The sequence below is a fragment of the Carassius gibelio genome, chromosome B18 (assembly GCF_023724105.1).
Source record: "Carassius gibelio isolate Cgi1373 ecotype wild population from Czech Republic chromosome B18, carGib1.2-hapl.c, whole genome shotgun sequence".
Taxonomy (NCBI): domain Eukaryota; kingdom Metazoa; phylum Chordata; class Actinopteri; order Cypriniformes; family Cyprinidae; genus Carassius; species Carassius gibelio.
This window is the reverse complement of record NC_068413.1, coordinates 19,965,021-19,985,066: the sequence shown is the minus strand read 5'-3', so window position 1 is coordinate 19,985,066 and position 20,046 is coordinate 19,965,021. Positions and strand designations below refer to the sequence as shown.

Here is a 20,046-nt window from a genome sequence, read left to right as displayed (position 1 = left end):
ATGCTCCTCAGCACGTGCAGGACGTCCTCACCACTCTCCGTGTCCCTCTAATGCTCTCACGTTGCACAAACATACAGCTTCCCTGAGCACTGAGTGGGGCATCGGCCTATCAGCAGGCAAGGCTGCTGGACGCATCACCGGAACCCAGGATCACAATTGGCTGTCGTGTCAAATAAGGCGGGACTAGATTATGTAAACAGATCCAGCTTCTAAATACAGGCTGAGCAGCCAATCACAAGCACTGCCTGCACACACGGCATCACTAGTCCTGAACTGAGTGGCTGAGAGATACAGAGAGAGAGAGAAAGGTAGCGTTATAGGAAAAGACAAAGAAAACTCTGGGCAGCACAGGACCCTCTCTTAACATGCCGAAAAAATGCTGACGGCAGGAGTGTAACGGACAACAAAAATGACATCACAAAGGGTTCGACTACCTTAATGAGCACAAACAACAGCTGCAGCATTTTAATGTTAATGAGCTAGTCCAGCCAGAAATTAAATTCCTGCCATCATATACTCACCTTCATGTCGTTCCAAAGCTGTTTGACTTTATGCATGCTTTAAAGTTTTTTTTCCCCATACAATGAAAGTCAGTGTAGTTCAGAGTTGTTCTTTTGTTTAGCACATAAGACAAAAATAGTCATACAGGTCTGGATTGATTAAATGATGACTGAATTTAACTGTAATTTTACAAAGCTACGAGAATACTTTTTTGTGCGCAAAGATAATTATAACATAATTTATTCCAAATTCTTCGCCCTGAGTTACGGTCTTCTGCAATTTTGGAGAGTACCCCACTACGTAATAAACAATGTTTACGCTCTGCATTCGCGCGCTTTCCCTGAACGTAATCAGCGTTGTTTACGTTAGTAGACAGTGCGCACATCCTGAACATAAACAACACTGATTACTTTAATTATGTTCTGGGGTGCTCTGTAAATCGGCGGAAGACAGTAACTCAGGGAGAAGAACTCTGGATAAATTATGTTATTATTGTTTTCATAGCTTCGTAAAATTACGGTTGAACCCCTGATGTAACATGGACTATTTTACTGATCTCCTTGCTATGTTTCTGTGCACTGATAATGGTAATATCATTGCTGTCTACAGAGGGTCAGAGAGCTCTCAGATTTCATCAAAAATATCTTAATTTGTCCATGAGGATGAGTAATTAATGAAAGAATTACCATCTTTAGGTGAACTATCCCTTTAATACTTCTCACTAAGGCAAAGAGCAGCACATGTAATAATGTCAAAGTATTGTAATACAGTTTTGTCCACGTCCACAAAAAAAAAAAAATTATGCTGAGGTTCAAGAAGCAATAATAAAAACGTCATGAAAACCATTCAGTTACAGCATTTTTGTAAATAGAATGATTTATAAAAATAAAAAATAAAAAAGGCCCATTCACACCAATAATGACAACTATAACAGTATGATAAAGCTCTGTTTATTATAAGCACGGTGCAGTTTTGTTGTCTGCCACTTTAAATGATCAAGTTCTTTAAAGTTGGATAGATTCTGATTGGCTGTCAATGTTTTCATTGATCATCATTTGGGAAAAAGTTCTGGTGTGAACTTGCATGTTCTCAGAGAATTAGAGCGATTATTAAAACTTTATCTTTACCATCCTTGGCTTGAACGGTCCATTACAAAAGGATTCCCATTTGTGAGAGTTTAAGAGTTGAGTATTTGAAGGGTGTTTATTAGTATGAGAGGATACTCAACAAGAAGCAGAACGATGTCTAAACACAAATCTGAAAGGACATGCTGCGTATACGGTGGACTAACCTGCACTTTAGACAGCTCGTAATGGTCCGCTTCTGGTCCGGGGAGCGTCTCTCTGGACGATACGGCCCTGTACGCAGAACCAGATGCCAGACAGTCCTTTCCCAAATCATGTCCTTTCATCTTCTTTTACCAACATAAGAGCGCCTTTGTTGCTTCTTCTCTGAGCTTGATCCTGTCAAAGTCTCCAAATCTGAACTGATGGGAGAAAAGACGGGTTAACAACATGAATGGACATGTTATTCTTATTTAGTCAGCATCGATTGAGCACATTATATGCGCAAATCCCACTTTAGCCCATTTGAGCCTAGCTTTGAAGTCTGACAAGATGGTATTGTTGTGATTAATAGTGGAAATATATAGATTGCATGGACAGACTTTTTAGTAAGCCCTTTCAGTTGTCTCAAAACCTAGTGAGCTTCTTAAGATACATAAAAAGCATTTATGGTTATCATTTGGCTAGACAAAGTAATCCATTCTTGTTGAATTTTATAAAATCAATTGAAAAGGACCATAAAGATATAGTAATTTCATGACAACTTACAAAATTTTCAACCCACATTATCATGACTAATGCATCCAAACATTTTGCAATTCCCTTTAGCCATTTTAACAGTGTTGAGATAAATATATTCATTAAAATAGCATAGTTTCTTTATTTTACATTAGCATGGATGAGCAGCAATACAACTAATACTATCCTTTTGTATAAATATTTAAATTTTCTCTTACTAGATGTTTAACAAATTGTTTTAGCCATTTTTACTGCACTACAGAAAATAAATATATTATAGTAAGCCTTATAGTATTTATTTACATATTTATACTAATGAGAATGAGCTTTTATTGCTTAGGGTAATGAAAGTGAGGGGGAATATATATATACACGCACACATTATATATATATATATAGTAAGACCACTGAGATGTTTTGCATAGTGCTGTCAAACGATTAATCGCGATGCAAACAAAAACTTTTATTTTGGATGCGATTAATCGCGATTAATCGTTTGACAGCACTGTGCAAAACATCTCTGTGGTCTTTCATTTACTTACTAAAGTTACTTTAGGCAAAATAGAGTTGTTTATTTATTTATTTTATGCGATTTGCCCGAGCATGTTCTTATCTGGGTTCACGCCTTCATTGACCAAAAAATGTTGCAACTAATAGTGCAATACTGATATTGACTGTACTCACAAGCTTTTGACACACGGCCAGTATTTTGATATTACCGGACTAATATGAATGAATATACACATTATTATATTGATCTGTGTAGCGAAAGAGCAGCAGTTATCTGGCGAATACAGTATTACACGCTTACTAACAGCTAACGTTACAATCTCGGAAGACAGAATAAAAACACAAACTGAATCTACATTAGATGACACTGGATCGCGCTGGAAGTCTTTCTCGTGTTTATTTGAGTGCAATAGGCCCCATATCTCTAACCAGAGGAGAACAACCAGTTCCCAACGATTGAACCAGTTCCCAGACGATTGAAAACAACAAACCACACGGGTTTCATTCAGGGACATCTACAGCCTTTTGTTTTTTAGATTAAACAAACCCTCTATATATTGGCCAAACGGATCTGTTTTTTATGGCAAAGAGCACATCTTGGCTTAATCCCATTCTTATTGTAATAATGATGCCTTTATCTATTTTTATACTAATTCCCCACTTAATTCCGTAGCATATATGTATCCTGATCTGAATTATAATTAAATAAAATATAATACGAGTAGCACAAATGCGTTTCAGTCCCGTCTAGATAGACTTGTAACGTTACAGAGACAATAGATGTCACTTACATCAGGATATAACACACCAAGAAACACGACGTCCGTCGCAGTAACCTTAACGTTAGCGCATATTCACGTGAAATATGCGTTTTGGTTATTTGTTCAATGTTCTTAAAAGTCAGTGTAATAATTTACCATGACATGTCAAATGATGCTAAAATCAGAAACCGTTAAAAAAAAAAATTAAATGATGGTGTCAGAATAAAAAATATGTAGCATGCAAATTACACAGCAATAAATCTTATTTTACACATCGAACAAAAGATAAAAGCGTCCACTGCTGCAGACACATTACCTGTTTGTCTGGTTGGTCTGCGGGTCTTCTACAGCGGATGGAGCAAAACAACTTCGTTATAAACAAGATATTTGAAGGACTCTGATGGACGCCGTTATGGGAAATGTAGTGTAACTAGCGTTCGCTACACGTTCACAATCGTTAAAAGTGCCGATTTGGTGGAACTACGCTACCCACAATTCCCTTCTCCGTGAATGAGTCAGAGCTCTGTTAGTGGGCGGGGCTTACTGCGCGACTGAAGGCGACGCGCAGCCTCTGCAGTCCAGCGCTAGTATTGCAGTCTGGTAATAAGCGCAAGACTCTGGAGTGGAATTTTACAGTTCCACAAAGTACAGTGCGATGATGATTCTGCAAATATGTGGACATTGTTCCTCACGTTTCACTGTTTCATCGGTAATTACATCCAAAATGCAACACGAAAACCTGTCCATGGATTTCCTCTCTACATGCAGCCACAAATTATTTAAAATATCGGTTTATATTAAATAAGTTTATTATCCATATTTATACATTAGCTGCAAGTCATGATAAAACGTTCAACTATAAATTAATTCAAATCATTGTTGATTCAAGTCATTGCATAAAGCATATATATATATATATATATATATATATACACACATATACATACACACACACACACACATACTTTAGACAAATCAATTAATCGAATACCAACCACTAGTCTATTAAATATAAATACATACACAACAGGCAAGTAGCTGGAATTACAATAACTTAAGTGTAAAAAGATTTTTATTAACGTTACTTACCAGCTTCACTTTAGAAAAGCAATTTTATTTTCTAGATATAAGTGTTAACATTAGAATCATGACACATTTGTCTGCCCAAAATCACAGGACATCATTATATATATGTGTGTGTGTGTGTGTGTGTGTGCAATTAGCCTTGACAGTGTCACTAGATTAATCTCACGCACTGAACACTCAATGTATAAAACTCACGCACTCTAGTCAAATCAAATAAATGTCACTGAATGGGGTTTCTCATAGCTCAGCCATTGCTATATAAATACCATTAAGTGAAATGTCTTTCCTCCAGATGTACACTAAAGCCAGACAAACAGTTCTCGTAAGTGCTCCAGGGTTGAGTAAAGGAAGTGTTAATGATGAAACCTGTAATTTCCCTTAATTTTGCTCTTTTCAGTTCTTCTACAGCTGGTTTAACTCGAGCATCAGTTCCTCTGCAAATCCTGGCTTGATACAAAGACTACAACTCTCAGATGCTGCTCCACTTAAAGCTGGGCATAAAATAGCAAAAGCTAGAAAGATTTCAACTATGCTTCATGTACTGAAAGAAGATCAGACAGGCAACTTTTTGGACCAGTTTTTTTTTTTTTTATTGTCTGTACACAAAAGCAGGTTACACGTGAGATGGGTACAGCATCTGAAAAACAAAAGCAAACAATTAGTTAATTGTTGAATACTTGCATTTCATATAACTTGCCACAAACACACTGTCAGTCAGCATGGCTCAGCCTACTCACTGAAGTACTTAAATACATTTACAGCATCATGCACCAATAACTACACCCTTATACTCTTTTTTTTTTTTAAACTTGAAGCAGATTGTAAAGTACAAGGGAATGTATTTGTGCCCCAACATCCTACATCAGGGTTATCACATAGAGGGACACTTTCCTGCAAGCTATTAATTTAACACCTGATCCAGCTAATCAAGGTTTTAGTAGGCACACAAGACACTTCCAGGCAGGTGTGCTGAGGCGAGCTGAACTCTGCAGGACAGTGGCCCTCCGAGACAGAGTTTGGACACCCCTAGCATAGATCAAATAAGACAGGATCTACCAAAATCTCTCATCAGGTATGTTACAGAGAACTACAAAACCCCATTAAGACCTCAAGGGTCTTTGTCACTGCCAAATTAAGCATGCATGTGCTGGACAAATGAAAATGGACAAAACACAGTGGCAGACACAGACACTGATATCTGAAAGAAACTAAGACCCTTACCACACGAATCCTGTGTCCGATGGCCTTCGCTGGAAGGTTGCTCTTGAACTTGGCACGAACCATTCCACTGCTTCCATGAGCCCGAGTGACTTTACCCCAGATGACACGCGTCTTGTTGGGTTTACCGCCGGGTGTTGCAGTGTTCCTTCAGACAACACACAAAACTCACAATAAATAACACTGACCACTATAGAGCGTCGACAGAAACGATGAAACGCTTCTCCATCCAAATGTCAAAATACGTTTCACAATTACATCCAAACTGTCAACACCAAAGCTATTGACAACCCATGTTACTTCCAAAATACAACATAAAACATGACATTCAATGAGAAGTTTATGTAGGTTAAACTATTTTAAAAAATGCATCAAGAAGTTTAGCAAAGAAGCTCAATGTGGTGTCATAACATCAAAAACATGACAGACATATTTCTGACAACAGCACAAGCTCAAGTCTTTCCTCACACACACACACACAAAGACTTCACTGAGCATCACTTGCTTTTTAGCCTTGTAGACGTAGGCACAGCGCTTGCCCAGGTAGAAGTCGACCTCGTCACGGTTGTAGACTCCCTCGAGCTTGAGCAGAGCGGTGTGCTCTCGCTGGTTCCTCAGGCCACGCTTGTAGCCCGCAAAGATGGCCTTGCTCCACAGCCTACAACACACACAGGGTTAAAACCATTCATTTGGCCTCAGCTTTATGCACAAGCCATGCAACATTTAACCCTGTAATGTCTAACACATAATAGTCAAACACCTAATTTGTTTTCTTTTTAAGCTGTATTTCCCCGCTTGATACTCTCACTATATCTTTCTTCGAACCACAAATGCTGATGTATCAACTAGGTTTAAAGCAAACAAGGACTGAACATTTTTCTTTTGTCTAAAGATTCAGTTAATGGTTACTTTAAAGGCACAAACTAAAACAATCACACTAAAATTCCTTTGACTGCTAAAACATATAAACTATCAATTAGATGAGAAAATATTTGCACAATTGCTGTTTTTGCACTGAATTAATGGCTTTATAATAATAAATGCACTGCTTTTATCTCTGAACTACCTATCAATTCAGATTATATTTGTGACAGCTATCATGTCTTACCTTCCTGGCATGATGATGCTTTGACCAGGTCAAATAAACCTAGAATGACAAAAAAATACAACGAACCTTAAGTCTGAGGATGAATGAACAGTCTCGTGTCGTTTCTAGACATTAGCAACAGCTCCACAACATTACTGCGTGTTTATACTCCACTATAGTCTTATACAAAGTTATCCGTAGCTCATAGTTGTAAATATGTCTTCAAAACAAGTTTATCAGAGTAGAACTCAACTAAATTGATCATGTTTAGACAGCGCTGAGAATGAGCTGCGGATGAGTTTAGCCTGAGCTAACTTTCATTCCGCAATCCGTTCAGAATCTGAAGCATCTTACGCTTCACGAGGAAGAACTCTGCGGATTGCGGACTTCAGGTCTGTTTTTATTCATACTGGAAGATATTGTGCTTTAGTTTACTTCACATTAGGCTAAAAATGTCACATTTTAAAAGTCGAGCTCTACGACGCTCACCTGATTCAGTCTCAAAAATGGAGGAAAAGGCCGCTCGCAAGGAACGCTGGGAAAGTGTTAGCAGCGGTGTCTGATAATGTGCCTGACTAAAATGAAAGCGTTTTTCTGATTTTAAATTTGGATGTCGTGAATAAGTAAAAATACACACACACACATATATATATATATATACATACCTTAAAGAACTTGTTCTTTTCTGTTTTGCAAATCCTTTTTTTATAATTATTATTAATCTTATGAATATTCAAATATTTTGATATTCTGGATTTTTGACTTTTCATGAACTGTAAGCTCTAATCATCAAACTTCAACGTTTTAATTTACATGCAAAGAATCTAGAAAAAGTTTCACTTTTTTAAATAAGTTACAATTTTTTTTAAAGTTGCACCTGTACCACTTTCCAGTTGCCCCTAAATCGTCATCATCAACAACACCAACAGCATAATAATAATAATAATATGTGTTCTTTTATTTCACTTTAATTTTAACAAATGTATATTTAGATCAATGTACATATAGATCATGGTTTCATAAATTATTTCTATTATTTATTTATTTCTTTATTTGTACATATATTTCTATACCTTAAAACAAATTGCTAAATGTTAACAAAGTGCAAAAATACATATGCACATAAACCTTTATAGATAAATATAGAGAATGCATGAATTACAATAAACAGAGAAAGAGAGTGCACCAAGGTGTCTGTGTTCAACACACACACACACACACACACACACACACACACACACACGCAACAACACACACTTCTGCAGATGTTATGTATATGAACCCAACGGCTTGCTTTTACATCATTTGCAAATTTCTAAGGACATTTGAGCAGTAATGATCTCTAATGAATCTCAGTGACTAGGGCTCCTGTTGCTGTTGCAACCTCAAGCAGCAATGTTTTCTTTCTGGGCAAAAAAAAAGCACTTGCGTACTTAAATCATGTAAGATACTTTATTTTCATGGAAAAGGAAACTGTGAACCCTGAAAATGACTTCTGCTTTTCGGGTTCTGGAGCTGTTGTATTTCCATCTGTGCTCTTCTCTGATGTTTCCTCATCATCATCTTTGTTCTTGCTGTCCTTGGATCTGAAAGGATTCCTTAACTGCAAACAAATGACGAAACAGACTTTATTTCAATAACTAAGCACAGATATTAGGTAGCAAACTCATATCGAGGAGAAATTACCTTTTTAAGGACATTTGATTTCATCATCTTTAACTTGTCTCTGAAGCTCAGTTCTGGTAGATTCTCCTGTATTGACACATCATGACTCTTCTGTTCAGTCTTGACAGATTCACTTGATGGAAATCTCTTTGCCAACAAGTCGAAAACTTGACTGACCAGCAGCTCTGTCAGATGATCCACCACTGTCAGACCGAAATCCTCTTCTTTGATGATGAAGGGCATTACTGGAGTTTTTTCAGGGAGCACCGCAGGACGGGGGAAAGCGGAGCACACAAAAAGCCGCTGCACGAGTTCCTCCACAAAATAATGTAGAAAGTCTATAGCTGCCATTCTGACCTCCTTCGATACACTCGTCTTGCATCGTAAGATGCAGTTCATTAAATCTGCAAATCTTTGGTGCAGGCGCTCTGAAGCTGCGTAACTGTTGTCCTGTGAGCTGAAGTGACCGCTGCACTTCGACATATATAGAGCGGTGATCAGTGAATCAAATAAGGTGGTCTTTGGCCTGCCACTGCCTGAGGGATGATTTGATTCCAGCAGGATGAGTGACATTCCTCCCTCAGTTGACTCAAAAGTTGGCCTCAGAACTGGGACATGCCCGGCTTCCCATGTTCTGGATGCTGCAGAGGGATTGTTCGACCAGGCACTAATGACATCCTCCACAATGTAGTCAATTACATTGCTTGTGACCTCCACCCAATGGCTCGGGTTAAGAGGGCATGGGAGTTTTCCTTCAATTGCTGCAAGAACCGTGCCGATGGCTGTCGTGGCCACTGCGTGGGAGATGTGACAATGTAAAGCACTCAGCTTCCGGATGACACCACTGATCAGTAACTCCCCAATATCAGTGCAGGAATCATCAGGGCGGAAGTAAACGAAGCATGGTGACGAAGCTGCGTTGATCTTCAGAACGCTGTTGTGCATCACCACATTCACCCGGTGAAGAACTTCCTCCACCACAATACCAGCAAGCTCAGAGGAACGCGAGTTGTCTTCACCCAGAGAGTCGCTGAAATCACAGTCAGCGCTGCTGAGGAGACCATCCACCGTGATCCCAAAAAGAGATTCAAGTGGATACACATATGGAAGTTGTTCCATCTTCAGGATCACTGGTCTTTCTGATGTGTCCAGGTGATTATCCTCAGTGGATGAGGACGTTGAAGGCCTGTTTGAGTTCACAATTTCAGTCGGAGTCATTCCTACTATCGTAGACAGTTTTGATATTAAATCAGTTGTAGTTGTGGCAGCTGATGTTACAATGGAAGTCAGCATTTGATAGATTTGCTGTCTGGAGAACTGTGAGGAAAAAAGCTAAATGAGTTTTAGGTCTTGTTACGCATTACGCTTTAATAGGCTAGTGACAATGCCCCTGAATTTTCGAGATACCCCTACCGGAGGTAGAACTAAACCCAACAATGTTTTTCCTCATCTCTAAGGTCTCCCATATATGAAATGGATTCTTGGCTAAAAATATTTTACTGCTAAGATTGTTAAATTAACAGATATTGTTATACACCCCAAAATCAATAAAGGACTAAAATATAGCCTGTCCGTATGGGAGTTAAGGCATATAAACTAATGCAGATCAATCACACAAGCTCTGAGAGCTTTGAAACTTGACATGTTTGTAGTCAGGAAGTTGATTTAACTACTAGAAAAGACTGGATGTAAATATCTTGATGTATGGAATAAATAGACACATGTAAACACATATCTAAAATAAGCGGACATGCACAAATTCAATATCTATGCAGAATGTTTTAATTTACTTTGTGTTTGCTTTGCCTGGCATTATCATAGAAACACATATGATGGCTTGTTGGAAAGGTGGGGTTGTGCTGAATCCAGCAATACCAAATATGTAAATATATGATAAAAGAGAAGTGTTCTGTCACTCAATGTATGAGGTGTCCAAAATGAATGAAAATGGAACACTGACATAATTGAGTCCAAACCCATTCATTATCAGTGGTGAGGAGAATGTTGAGAAATTCAAATATAAGAGACATCAAAAAATATTAAATATGGCACCTTGTACTATATGGAAACAAAGATTGAAATCGAAAGATAACACCTTACCATAGCACAAACAGGAGACCAGGAGTTTTAACTTAATGAACTTTTTAATAAAACTATAACTTAACTTCACACAATACAACCTAAATTACTGTCTTAAATAAAACAAATGGCAATCTAACTAAAGAAACAAACACTCTTCGGGGAAATGAGCCCTGTCTTCTCAGGCTGTTTAGTTTATTTTCTAGCAGCAACCATTTGGAACATCAACTGCTTTTGGTAACCATTGGAGAAGGGTCTGGCTGCAGACTTGCACTTGCACTCTCAGACACTGCTTCTGCTAGCGACGTCACTTGCAGTCTTTATTTTTTATTTTGTTCTATTTATTGATAACTTTTTGTTTGAATTTCCCAACATTTTATAACAGTTGCCATGTGGCGAAGACAAGAAAAAATAAACTAAATTACAATGTCAATTGCAATCGCTACTTGCACTCTCTGCTACCTGTGACTTCACTTGCAATCAACACAAATCGTGCATGTTGCCACTGGAGACAAGACGCTGTGGTGGTGATTAAACGATTAAAACTAATTTAGTACTATAACGTACAGGGTCCTGCAAGAAAAAGACAAGCACAGACCTTGGCCACAGAACAGCAGAATATGAACGCAATGCACAAAGTCTTTTGTTAAGCGTTTTCCTCCTGTAGAAAAAACCTAACACTTAATATGGCATAATGTATTCAGACACATTAAGTTCAATTAAAAGATCAAATTCGATATATAGTTATTATTCAATGTACTGCAAGTCAAGCAGATGGCTATGAACACAATGTGCAAACTTTGTCCTCCCATACAACATAACGCTTAATGTGGCCTAATAACAGACTAAGATGATAAAGACAATTTAGTAGGCCTAGCCTAGCCTATATGTCTTGTTGTTGACTCTAAGTACATACAGACCAGCAAATATGAACGGGCATTATGCATTAAGTGATTTTAAAAGGATCAACTCCGTACAGGCAAGAAGACGAGTACAGAACGCAGTGCGTTAAATTGTACATTAAACATTTTCCTCCTATAGAAAATCATTATAAATAAAACACATAATGTAGGTTAATGGACAAAGACAGTGATATAAACAAGTTGTAGACAGTTTATTCTATATGGAAAAATGTTTAATGTGAAACTTTGCGTGTTGCGTTTATTCTGGGCTCACCTGCTTGCCTGTACATATTAGTTATGTATTTTAATAAAGTAGAGAAGCATGAGTTTGGCCTTTCTCATCTATGTCCATTATGCCACATTTTGCGGTATGTGAGGAAAATACTATATACATATTCCTTATATTAATGAACTGTACATTTAATTTGATATTTTAATAGCATCTTAATATATTAAGCCATGTTAAGTGTTTTTTTTCTACGCTTAGCTAGAGACTTTGTGCAAATGTTCATATTCTGGTGTTCTGGCCATGGATTTGCCGATCTTGTCTTTTTCTTGCAGGACCCTGAACGTTATAGTACTAAATTAGTTTTAATAATTTAATCACCACCACAGCGTCTTGTCTCCATTGGCAACATGCACGATTTGTGTTGATTGCAAGTGACGTCACAGGTAGCGGAGAGTTCAAGTAGCAATTGCAAGTGACATTGTAATTTAGTTTCTTTTTTCTTGTCTTCACAACCTGGCTTTATAAAATGTTGGGAAATTCAAACGAAAAGTAATAAAAAAAATAAACAAAATAAAAAATAAAGACTGCAAGTGATGTCACTAGCGGAAGTGCAAATGTCTGAGTGTGCAAGTCTGAGAGTGCAAGTACAAGCCTACAGCCAGACCCTCTTGAAACATTATGGGGTCAACTCCCCATGATGTTACAACTGCAACACACCACTCATCCACATTGTCATCAGTGACAAAGTGGGTCATATTTGGACAGTCAGGGCAAGAGCAAAACCCTGTGCAGGTCAAGCCCACAGAAAGACACTGGCATTTGGTGGCATCGGTGCAGTTTTCGTTTTTACAGTAGAGGTGGGTGAGGTCTCTAACTCCTTTAGGTGCTGGTGCCTTCTGGAACATCACAGATTAAATGCAGCCACCTTCTCTGAGCCTCCATCCTCTACCAACTGGGTTCCAGAGAAGAGGTTTGGCCAGGTGGCTGTGATGCCACACTGCTGTTAAGTACACGGCTCTCAGCACATGTTGCTGGAAGCCATCTTCTGTTGGGGGTAGTTTTGCTGCTGACACCTCAGCTCATCCAGGTTGGTGCTAGGAAGCCCATCTTGGTGCCTCTTCTTTGTCTTTCAAGATCTTTGATTGAGTGTTGGTGGTCATATCTATCAAAAACTATAACGACACAGCTGTTACCTTCCTTTCCCATTAAAGTTGCGATCTTTTTCCAGACACACTCACCCAGGTCATTGTACGTTTGAAAGGGTGAATCATTGAGCATTTGAAGAAGATCCATGCCATCAATGATATATGCTGATGGTTCTTTTACACTTGGCAGCTGCTGTTGTCTTCTTTATGCTTCCATCATCAAAAAACAAAGAGGGTGGGACAAAATCATGTTTAATCTGAGATACGAGATTTTTATGACTTGGGAGTGGGGAGATACGAGGTTATGCACTCATTGATAAGAATGATACAGACACAGACGTCGCTGCTGCCAGCAGTGTTCATCAAAGTCTGCGGTCGTGTCGAGCCTTTAGACAAGAGATAAGGCTTTAAGGGGTAACTAAACCCCAGGTCAGAGCCTGACTCCACCCACTGGCAATATTTGAAAAATGCTGAAAAGTGGGCAGAGCACAGCGGAGATAGAGGGGACAAACCAAGGGCAGGGCTGAGCCGGTGGGGCGTGAACCTGAGACCCTCAGTGACAGATTAATTGACAGCTGCTGTTAGAGTCGCTAAAATGGAGAGTGACTCTAGTGACGCAAGTAGTTTTGCAACAGAGCGTTCATTTCAAGTAGAGGACTTTTCTCCCCCACCTTCACCTGAAGTGGAGGATGCCGAGGTGTCTGAGGACACAGGGCCAGGGCCTGAGCTATATCAATTCAAGCCACTGGCTCAAACTGCGGTCTTAACTCCCGGATTCTGATAGGCATCCGATGATGCTAGCGAAGCATCCGTGCAAGAGAGAATGGGGCCAGTCTCCGAGTAAGGCACTGCGTCGCTTTTCAGCGTGAGCTGTGTGGAGCCTTACAGCTGTGTGGACCATTACCGAAGCATTACAGCTATGGATTTTTAACAAAACAAGCCTACTCAAATGTATCTAACCTAACGATTTTCATTCATTATTGTAAGAAATGAAAAAGAGTTATGCAAAGATAGGCTTACTTGGCGCCAGTAGACAGACCTTTTTTCTCCCATAAATAAAACCTGTTGGCCTACTTGGGGCATTTTACATGCACAGTGCCAATTTTGAGTCAGTAAAATAATAATAAAAACAATAATTTAATGCTGGTATCCAAAACATTTAATTCAATACAAGTAGAATTAGAAATTAGATACATTTTAAAACTTCAATGCACATGTATAATAAGCCTAGTAATAATAACCCTAGTACTATCGATCATAACATACTTCTACAGAGACTGGAAAACTGGGTTGGGCTTTCTGGGATGGTACTCAAATGGTTCAGGTCATACTTAGAAGGGAGAGGCTATTATGTGAGTCTAGGAGAGCATAAGTCTAAGTGGACGTCCATGAGATGTGGAGTGCCACAAGGGTCAATTCTTGCACCGCTCTTGGTTAGCCTGTATATGCTTCCACTAAGTCAAATAATGAGAAAGAATCAAATTGCCTATCACAGCTATGCTGATGATACCCAGATTTACCGGCACGTCTGCTGCTTTAAATTCTCGAGCTCATTACAGCAGGATTGATTCTGATTGGTTGGCAATGTTTTATCGTTCATCAGGGGGGAAAATCATTCTGAAAGTGATTCCAACGATATCGTTTCTTTATTGTTATAGTTATGGTGTGGACTCTACAATTCTTTAATATTGAGAACGATTTTTAGAACTATATCTTTAACGTTATCTTTATAGTTATCGTGCTTGGTGTGAACGGCCTTTAGCGGGCAAAATCCTCAATAAATAAGCACTTTAACATCTGAAGACCGGAGGAGGTTTGGAGAGAAGCTCAAAATTTGTATTGGTGACAAAATCGAAGCTATTCAAAGCCCATATGAAATCTGGGATGACAAAAAACGTTGGTCCGACTCGCCCGTGTCTTGGCCACCAATCTGCTGGGGAGACATTTATTCTTATTTAATAGAAACCCCTGGACCCTTCACTCATGAAAGATTAAAGGCTTTCAAAAGTCTGAAGGCCTATGATTATTTTGTTTCTCGAAAAGTTGGGCCAATCTTTTCTGCCAAACAGAAAGCAGTGATCGTGCTAAAAGCAGAGGTTAGACCTGGCCAAGCAGAGTCACAGCATGATTCGCATCTTCCGTGGGTGATCGCCAAAGAGAACGGCAAAATAATCACTGCTCACTACGACTGCAAATCCGGGTAAGTCTTCATTGATCAGTGTTCTTATTTACTTATTTATTTACTGAAAATGTAGTGACTGTTGTACCAATTCAATTGTTTTCAGTGTGAGACTTTCAATGGCGTCTGTACTAATGGTGAAAAATTGTATATCACAGCTTACAAATTTCTCCTTCTTTCAAATCCAGTCTTGGAGAATTTAATGTTTAAAGTAGAAGCAGCTGTCAGGATAGGACTTACAAATGCTGCATGTACTAGTGAGGCTTGCAGCAAAGCACAGCTACAGAATGATGTGAGGAACATAGTCTGGGTGCTGTGGATTGCGGTTTGGGACACCTGAATCAGAAAGCGAAAACATATGACTCGGTTGATTTGACTCAGTTTTATTTATTTTTATTCAATCTTCTATAAATACATAGTCACTAAGACTTATAATGAACCAAATTTGCCTCACAAACTCGATCAGAAGCTGCAGGCTTTCTTCGGAACGTCCAGGTTAAATCGCCTAATTGCACGCAACAATTTCTTTCATTTTTCGCTATCCTTTTCGGAGGGAATTCGAAAAAACTTTTTATCAGGCCCCCAACTAACCGTACAATCGACCACACAGCAAGAGTGAACCATCCTCTTCTCTAAATCCTCCTCCAAACGTGCAAAACAATCAAATTACAGGTATCTAGCGGTGTTTCCTGCCACACGATTCCCATCCCACAAACATAAACAATGACGTCACAAAAGATCCGCCTATTGACTCCCTTTGCCAATGCATTGATAAAATTAATAGTTGGATGTGCCAGAGCTTTCTTCAGCTGAACAAGGAAAAAACTGAAGTCATTGCATTTGGAAACAAACATGAAGTGTTCAAGGTGAATGCATACCTTGACTCTAGGGGTCAAACAACTAAAAATCATGTCAGGAATCTTGGTGTGATTCTGGAGACCGGTCTGAGTTTCAGTAGTCATGTCAAAGCAGTAGCTAAATCAGCATACTATCATCTCAAAAACATTGCAAGAATTAGAGGTTTTGTTTCCAGCCAAGACATGGAGAAACTTGTTCATGCCTTTATCACCAGCAGGGTGGACAATTGTAATGGGCTCCTCACCGGCCTTCCCAAAAAGACCATTAGACAGCTGCAGCTCATCCAGAACGCTGCTGCCAGGATTCTGACAAGAACCAGAAAATCTGAGCATATCACACCAGTCCTCAGGTCCTTACACTGGCTTCCAGTTAAATATAGGATTGATTTTAAAGTACTTTTACTCGTATATAAGGCACTAAATGACCTAGGACCGAAATATATTGCAGATATGTTCACTGAATATAAACCTAACAAAGCACTCAGATCACTAGGATCAAGTCAGTTAGAAATACCAAAGGTTCACACAAAACAAGGGGAGTCCTCCTTTAGTTACTATGCTGCCTGCAGTTGGAATCTGCTTCCAGAAGAGATCAGATGTGCTAAAACACTAGTAACATTTAAATCTAGACTCAAAACTCATTGTTTAGCTGTGCATTTATTAAAAGAGCACTGTGCTATGTCCGAACTGACTATATTTTCACTTTTTTTATGTAAAATCATTTTCTAACTGTTTTTAAATTCATTTTAGTTAAGTAGTGTTTTTCATAATTTTAAAAGTTTTAAAATTGCTTGTCTTTATTTTTATTATTTTTCTTCATGATTATTTTACTTTATTTTATGTAAAGCACTTTGAATTACCATTGTGTATGAAATGTGCTATATAAATAAACTTGCCTTGCCTTGCCTAGTAATAAGTAGACATTTAAAATACATCAATAACTGATATCATAGTTTAAAATAGATAAAATCAGAGTTAAGGCTTGCTTTATGTGTTGCTCGATGAGGATTTCTCAATCGTTGCGACTTTAAATCCTGAGGACACAAAATGGCGTGGAAGCTCCTGCCGTGGAGTGAAGAAGAGGTGGCGTTACGAGGATTCTCATACAGTTGAAGTGCCCAATGGAGTTAAGAGATTTGCTCTCAATCTATTTTCAACACTTTAGATTGTTTACCACGTGGGGTTTGACCAATAGCATTGAATTGTGAAATAATATGAAATAGACAAAATTTGGACATGCGAGGATTCTGCCCGTCAGTGACGATATTTTAATAAAGGTGTTCCATTCCAGTGTTAACCTGATTCAATTGGATCTGTGGTTCATATGAATTGTATAGTATACTGTGCCTTATGAAATGTATCTTTATTAAATGTATCATAAATATAGATCAGCACTTACCTAATGTAAGTTACTTTGCAGTAACCATGAATTTGTCAACATTTCTCTCACCACTGTTAATGTGATTTGGACTTGAGGCTATTTTGTCCATCGTTCTTTCATTTTGGACACCTCATACATTGAGTGACAGAACACTTCTCTTTTATTATATATTTACATATATTATATATTTAAGTTGTATTGTGTGAAGTTAAGTTATAGTTTTATTAAAAAGTTCATTAAGTTAAAACTCCTGGTCTCCTGTTTGTGCTATGGTAAGGTGTTATCTTTCGATTTCAATCTTTGTTTCCATATAGTACAAGGTGCCATATTTAATATTTTTTGATGTCTCTTATATTTGAATTTCTCAACATTCTCCTCACCACTGATAATGAATGGGTTTGGACTCAATTATGTCAGTGTTCCATTTTCATTCATTTTGGACACCTCATACATTGAGTGACAGAACAATTCTCTTTTATCATATATTTACATATTTGGTATTGCTGGATTCAGCACAACCCCACCTTTCCAACAAGCCATCATATGTGTTTCTATGATAATGCCAGGCAAAGCAAACACAAAGTAAATGAAAACATTCTGCATAGATATTAAATTTGTGCATGTCCGCTTATTTTAGATATGTGTTTACATGTGTCTATTTATTCCATACATCAAGATATTCACATCCAGTCTTTTCTAGTAGTTAAATCAACTTCCTGACTACAAACATGTCAAGTTTCAAAGCTCTCAGAGCTTGTGTGATTGATCTGCATTAGTTTATATACCTTAACTCCCATACGGACAGGCTAAATTTTAGTCCTTTATTGGTTTTGTGGTGTATAACAATATCTGTTAATTTAACAATCTTAGCAGTAAAATATTTTTAGCCAAGAATCCATTTCATATATGGGAGACCTTAGAAATGAAGAAAAACATTGTTGGGTTTAGTTCTACCTCCGGTAGGGGTATCTCGAAAACTAAAGCACTTTTTGACCATTTGTCACTAGCCTATAAGTTAATGTTAGGCTATGGTTAGGGTATATATTCAGATCCCAGATCATTTGCTTTTTTTATTAGCCTGAATCAGTTCTCTTTCAAAGGGCTACATTTCAAAGTAAATGTTTATACCAAAATATGTTTATGCAAGTCACATGTGAGTAAGACCATCATCCTACGCTAAAAGCAATCATCCATGGACTAGCTTGTGTTACACACACATACCCACAACTTTTTTTCAGGGGAAGTCGTAGCCTAACGGTTAAAGTGTTGAACTTGCAATCCAAGGGTTGTGAGTTCCAGTCTCAGGCTGGCAGGATATAGGTGGGGGGAGTGAATGTCCAGCGCTCTCTTTCCACCTTCAATACCATGACTTAGGTGCCCTTGAGCAAGGCACTGAACCCCCAACTGCTCCCCGGTGCCGCTGCATAAATGGCTGCCCACTGCTCTGGGTGTGTGTGTGTGTGTGTTCACTGCTTTGTGTGTGCACTTTGGATGGGTTAAACACAGAGCATGACTTCTGAGTATGGGTCACCATACCTGGTTGTATGTCACATCACTTTCACTATCACTTTCAAATGCATGATGTACTTAATTCCTGTTCTAACTTATAAGATTATATGAAACATTTTAAACCTTACAGATTTCCCTATCACAGCATGAATTACTACAGTAACTTCAATTTGCAACTACTATAAATATATCCAGCTTTATCTGCATACATTCAGTACACGTATTAATTAATCTGGAAAAGTAAACTTACCGGGAAGCTTAATGCTGCTTGTGTCACTTCCAGATTTCTGAAAAATAGACCATTGATAATATAATATAATATAATATAATATAATATAATATAATATAATATAATATAATATAATATAATATAATATAATATAATATAATATAATATAATATAATATAATATAATATAATTTACCCTACATAGGAGAAGCAGTTTACAATAGAATAGAATAGGATAGAATATAATGTAATAGAATAGAATAGACCCTCTAGGTAGATTGCAAAATGGATAGATGGATAATATCATTATATTAAAAGAGAGCAGTATAAAACATAATTTAATATAATATAATTTCACTAGTATAAAAAACAGACATACTGCTCTGTCAAATTCCACATAAAGTTGCAGATGACTGACTGAAAAGTGACATCCTTCAGGTGTGGTACAGCAAGTTGTGCAGCTAGATGAGCCGCAAAAGCCAGTTCTCGGTAATTGTCTGACTGAACTCTATTATCACAAGCCATTGTTATCACAAGCCACTATAATCCAGCACTAATTACAGTAAAAGTACAATTTCTACATTAATGTGGCTGGTGGACTTTAATAATAGTGCAATAATAGTGTGTGATGTCATTAGTGTGACGTTCTAATGGAATGTTCATGGAATGCTGACTGCTGCTTGAAGAATGCACATACACATATATTGTATATATTTGATAAAAAATTATAATAATTAAATAGTCTGACAATGTGATATTAAATCGATTTGTAAACATAAAGTGAAAGTGGACATTGGTTGTACTGGAATACTTTATATCTGACTGAAGAGTGACATATTAGATGAATATATTTAACCGTTTACAGGAATATATTTTTTAATTTTATAACAAAATAGTGATTTTGAAA

General features: G+C 37.9%; 3 protein-coding genes across 3 annotated transcripts in view; all 3 read right to left on the bottom strand.

Moving 5' to 3' along the window:
- Positions 1-3,999, bottom strand: part of abcc5 (ATP-binding cassette, sub-family C (CFTR/MRP), member 5) — a 40,299-nt gene extending 36,300 nt beyond the window's left edge. The window contains exons 1-2 of the mRNA XM_052582766.1: positions 3,891-3,999; positions 1,793-1,987 (exon numbers count right to left, since the gene is read on the bottom strand). Of these exons, the coding sequence (XP_052438726.1) occupies positions 1,793-1,912 (120 nt within the window). The 5' untranslated portion in view covers positions 1,913-1,987; positions 3,891-3,999. The remainder of the gene's footprint in view (positions 1-1,792; positions 1,988-3,890) is intronic.
- A 1,226-nt stretch (positions 4,000-5,225) lies between these two features.
- rpl35a (ribosomal protein L35a) lies at positions 5,226-7,537 on the bottom strand. Its single transcript, XM_052583115.1, has 5 exons — positions 7,455-7,537; positions 6,987-7,025; positions 6,384-6,536; positions 5,882-6,026; positions 5,226-5,297 (listed from the first exon to the last, which is right to left on the bottom strand). The coding sequence occupies exons 2-5, from the start codon at positions 6,995-6,997 to the stop codon at positions 5,274-5,276; spliced, it is 333 nt and encodes a 110-aa protein (XP_052439075.1). The 5' UTR covers positions 6,998-7,025; positions 7,455-7,537; the 3' UTR covers positions 5,226-5,273.
- An 866-nt stretch (positions 7,538-8,403) lies between these two features.
- On the bottom strand, positions 8,404-19,664 carry LOC127977108 (uncharacterized). Its single transcript, XM_052581788.1, has 4 exons — positions 19,519-19,664; positions 19,162-19,198; positions 8,652-9,947; positions 8,404-8,568 (listed from the first exon to the last, which is right to left on the bottom strand). The coding sequence occupies exons 1-4, from the start codon at positions 19,662-19,664 to the stop codon at positions 8,404-8,406; spliced, it is 1,644 nt and encodes a 547-aa protein (XP_052437748.1).
- Between the last annotated feature and the right edge of the window lie 382 nt (positions 19,665-20,046).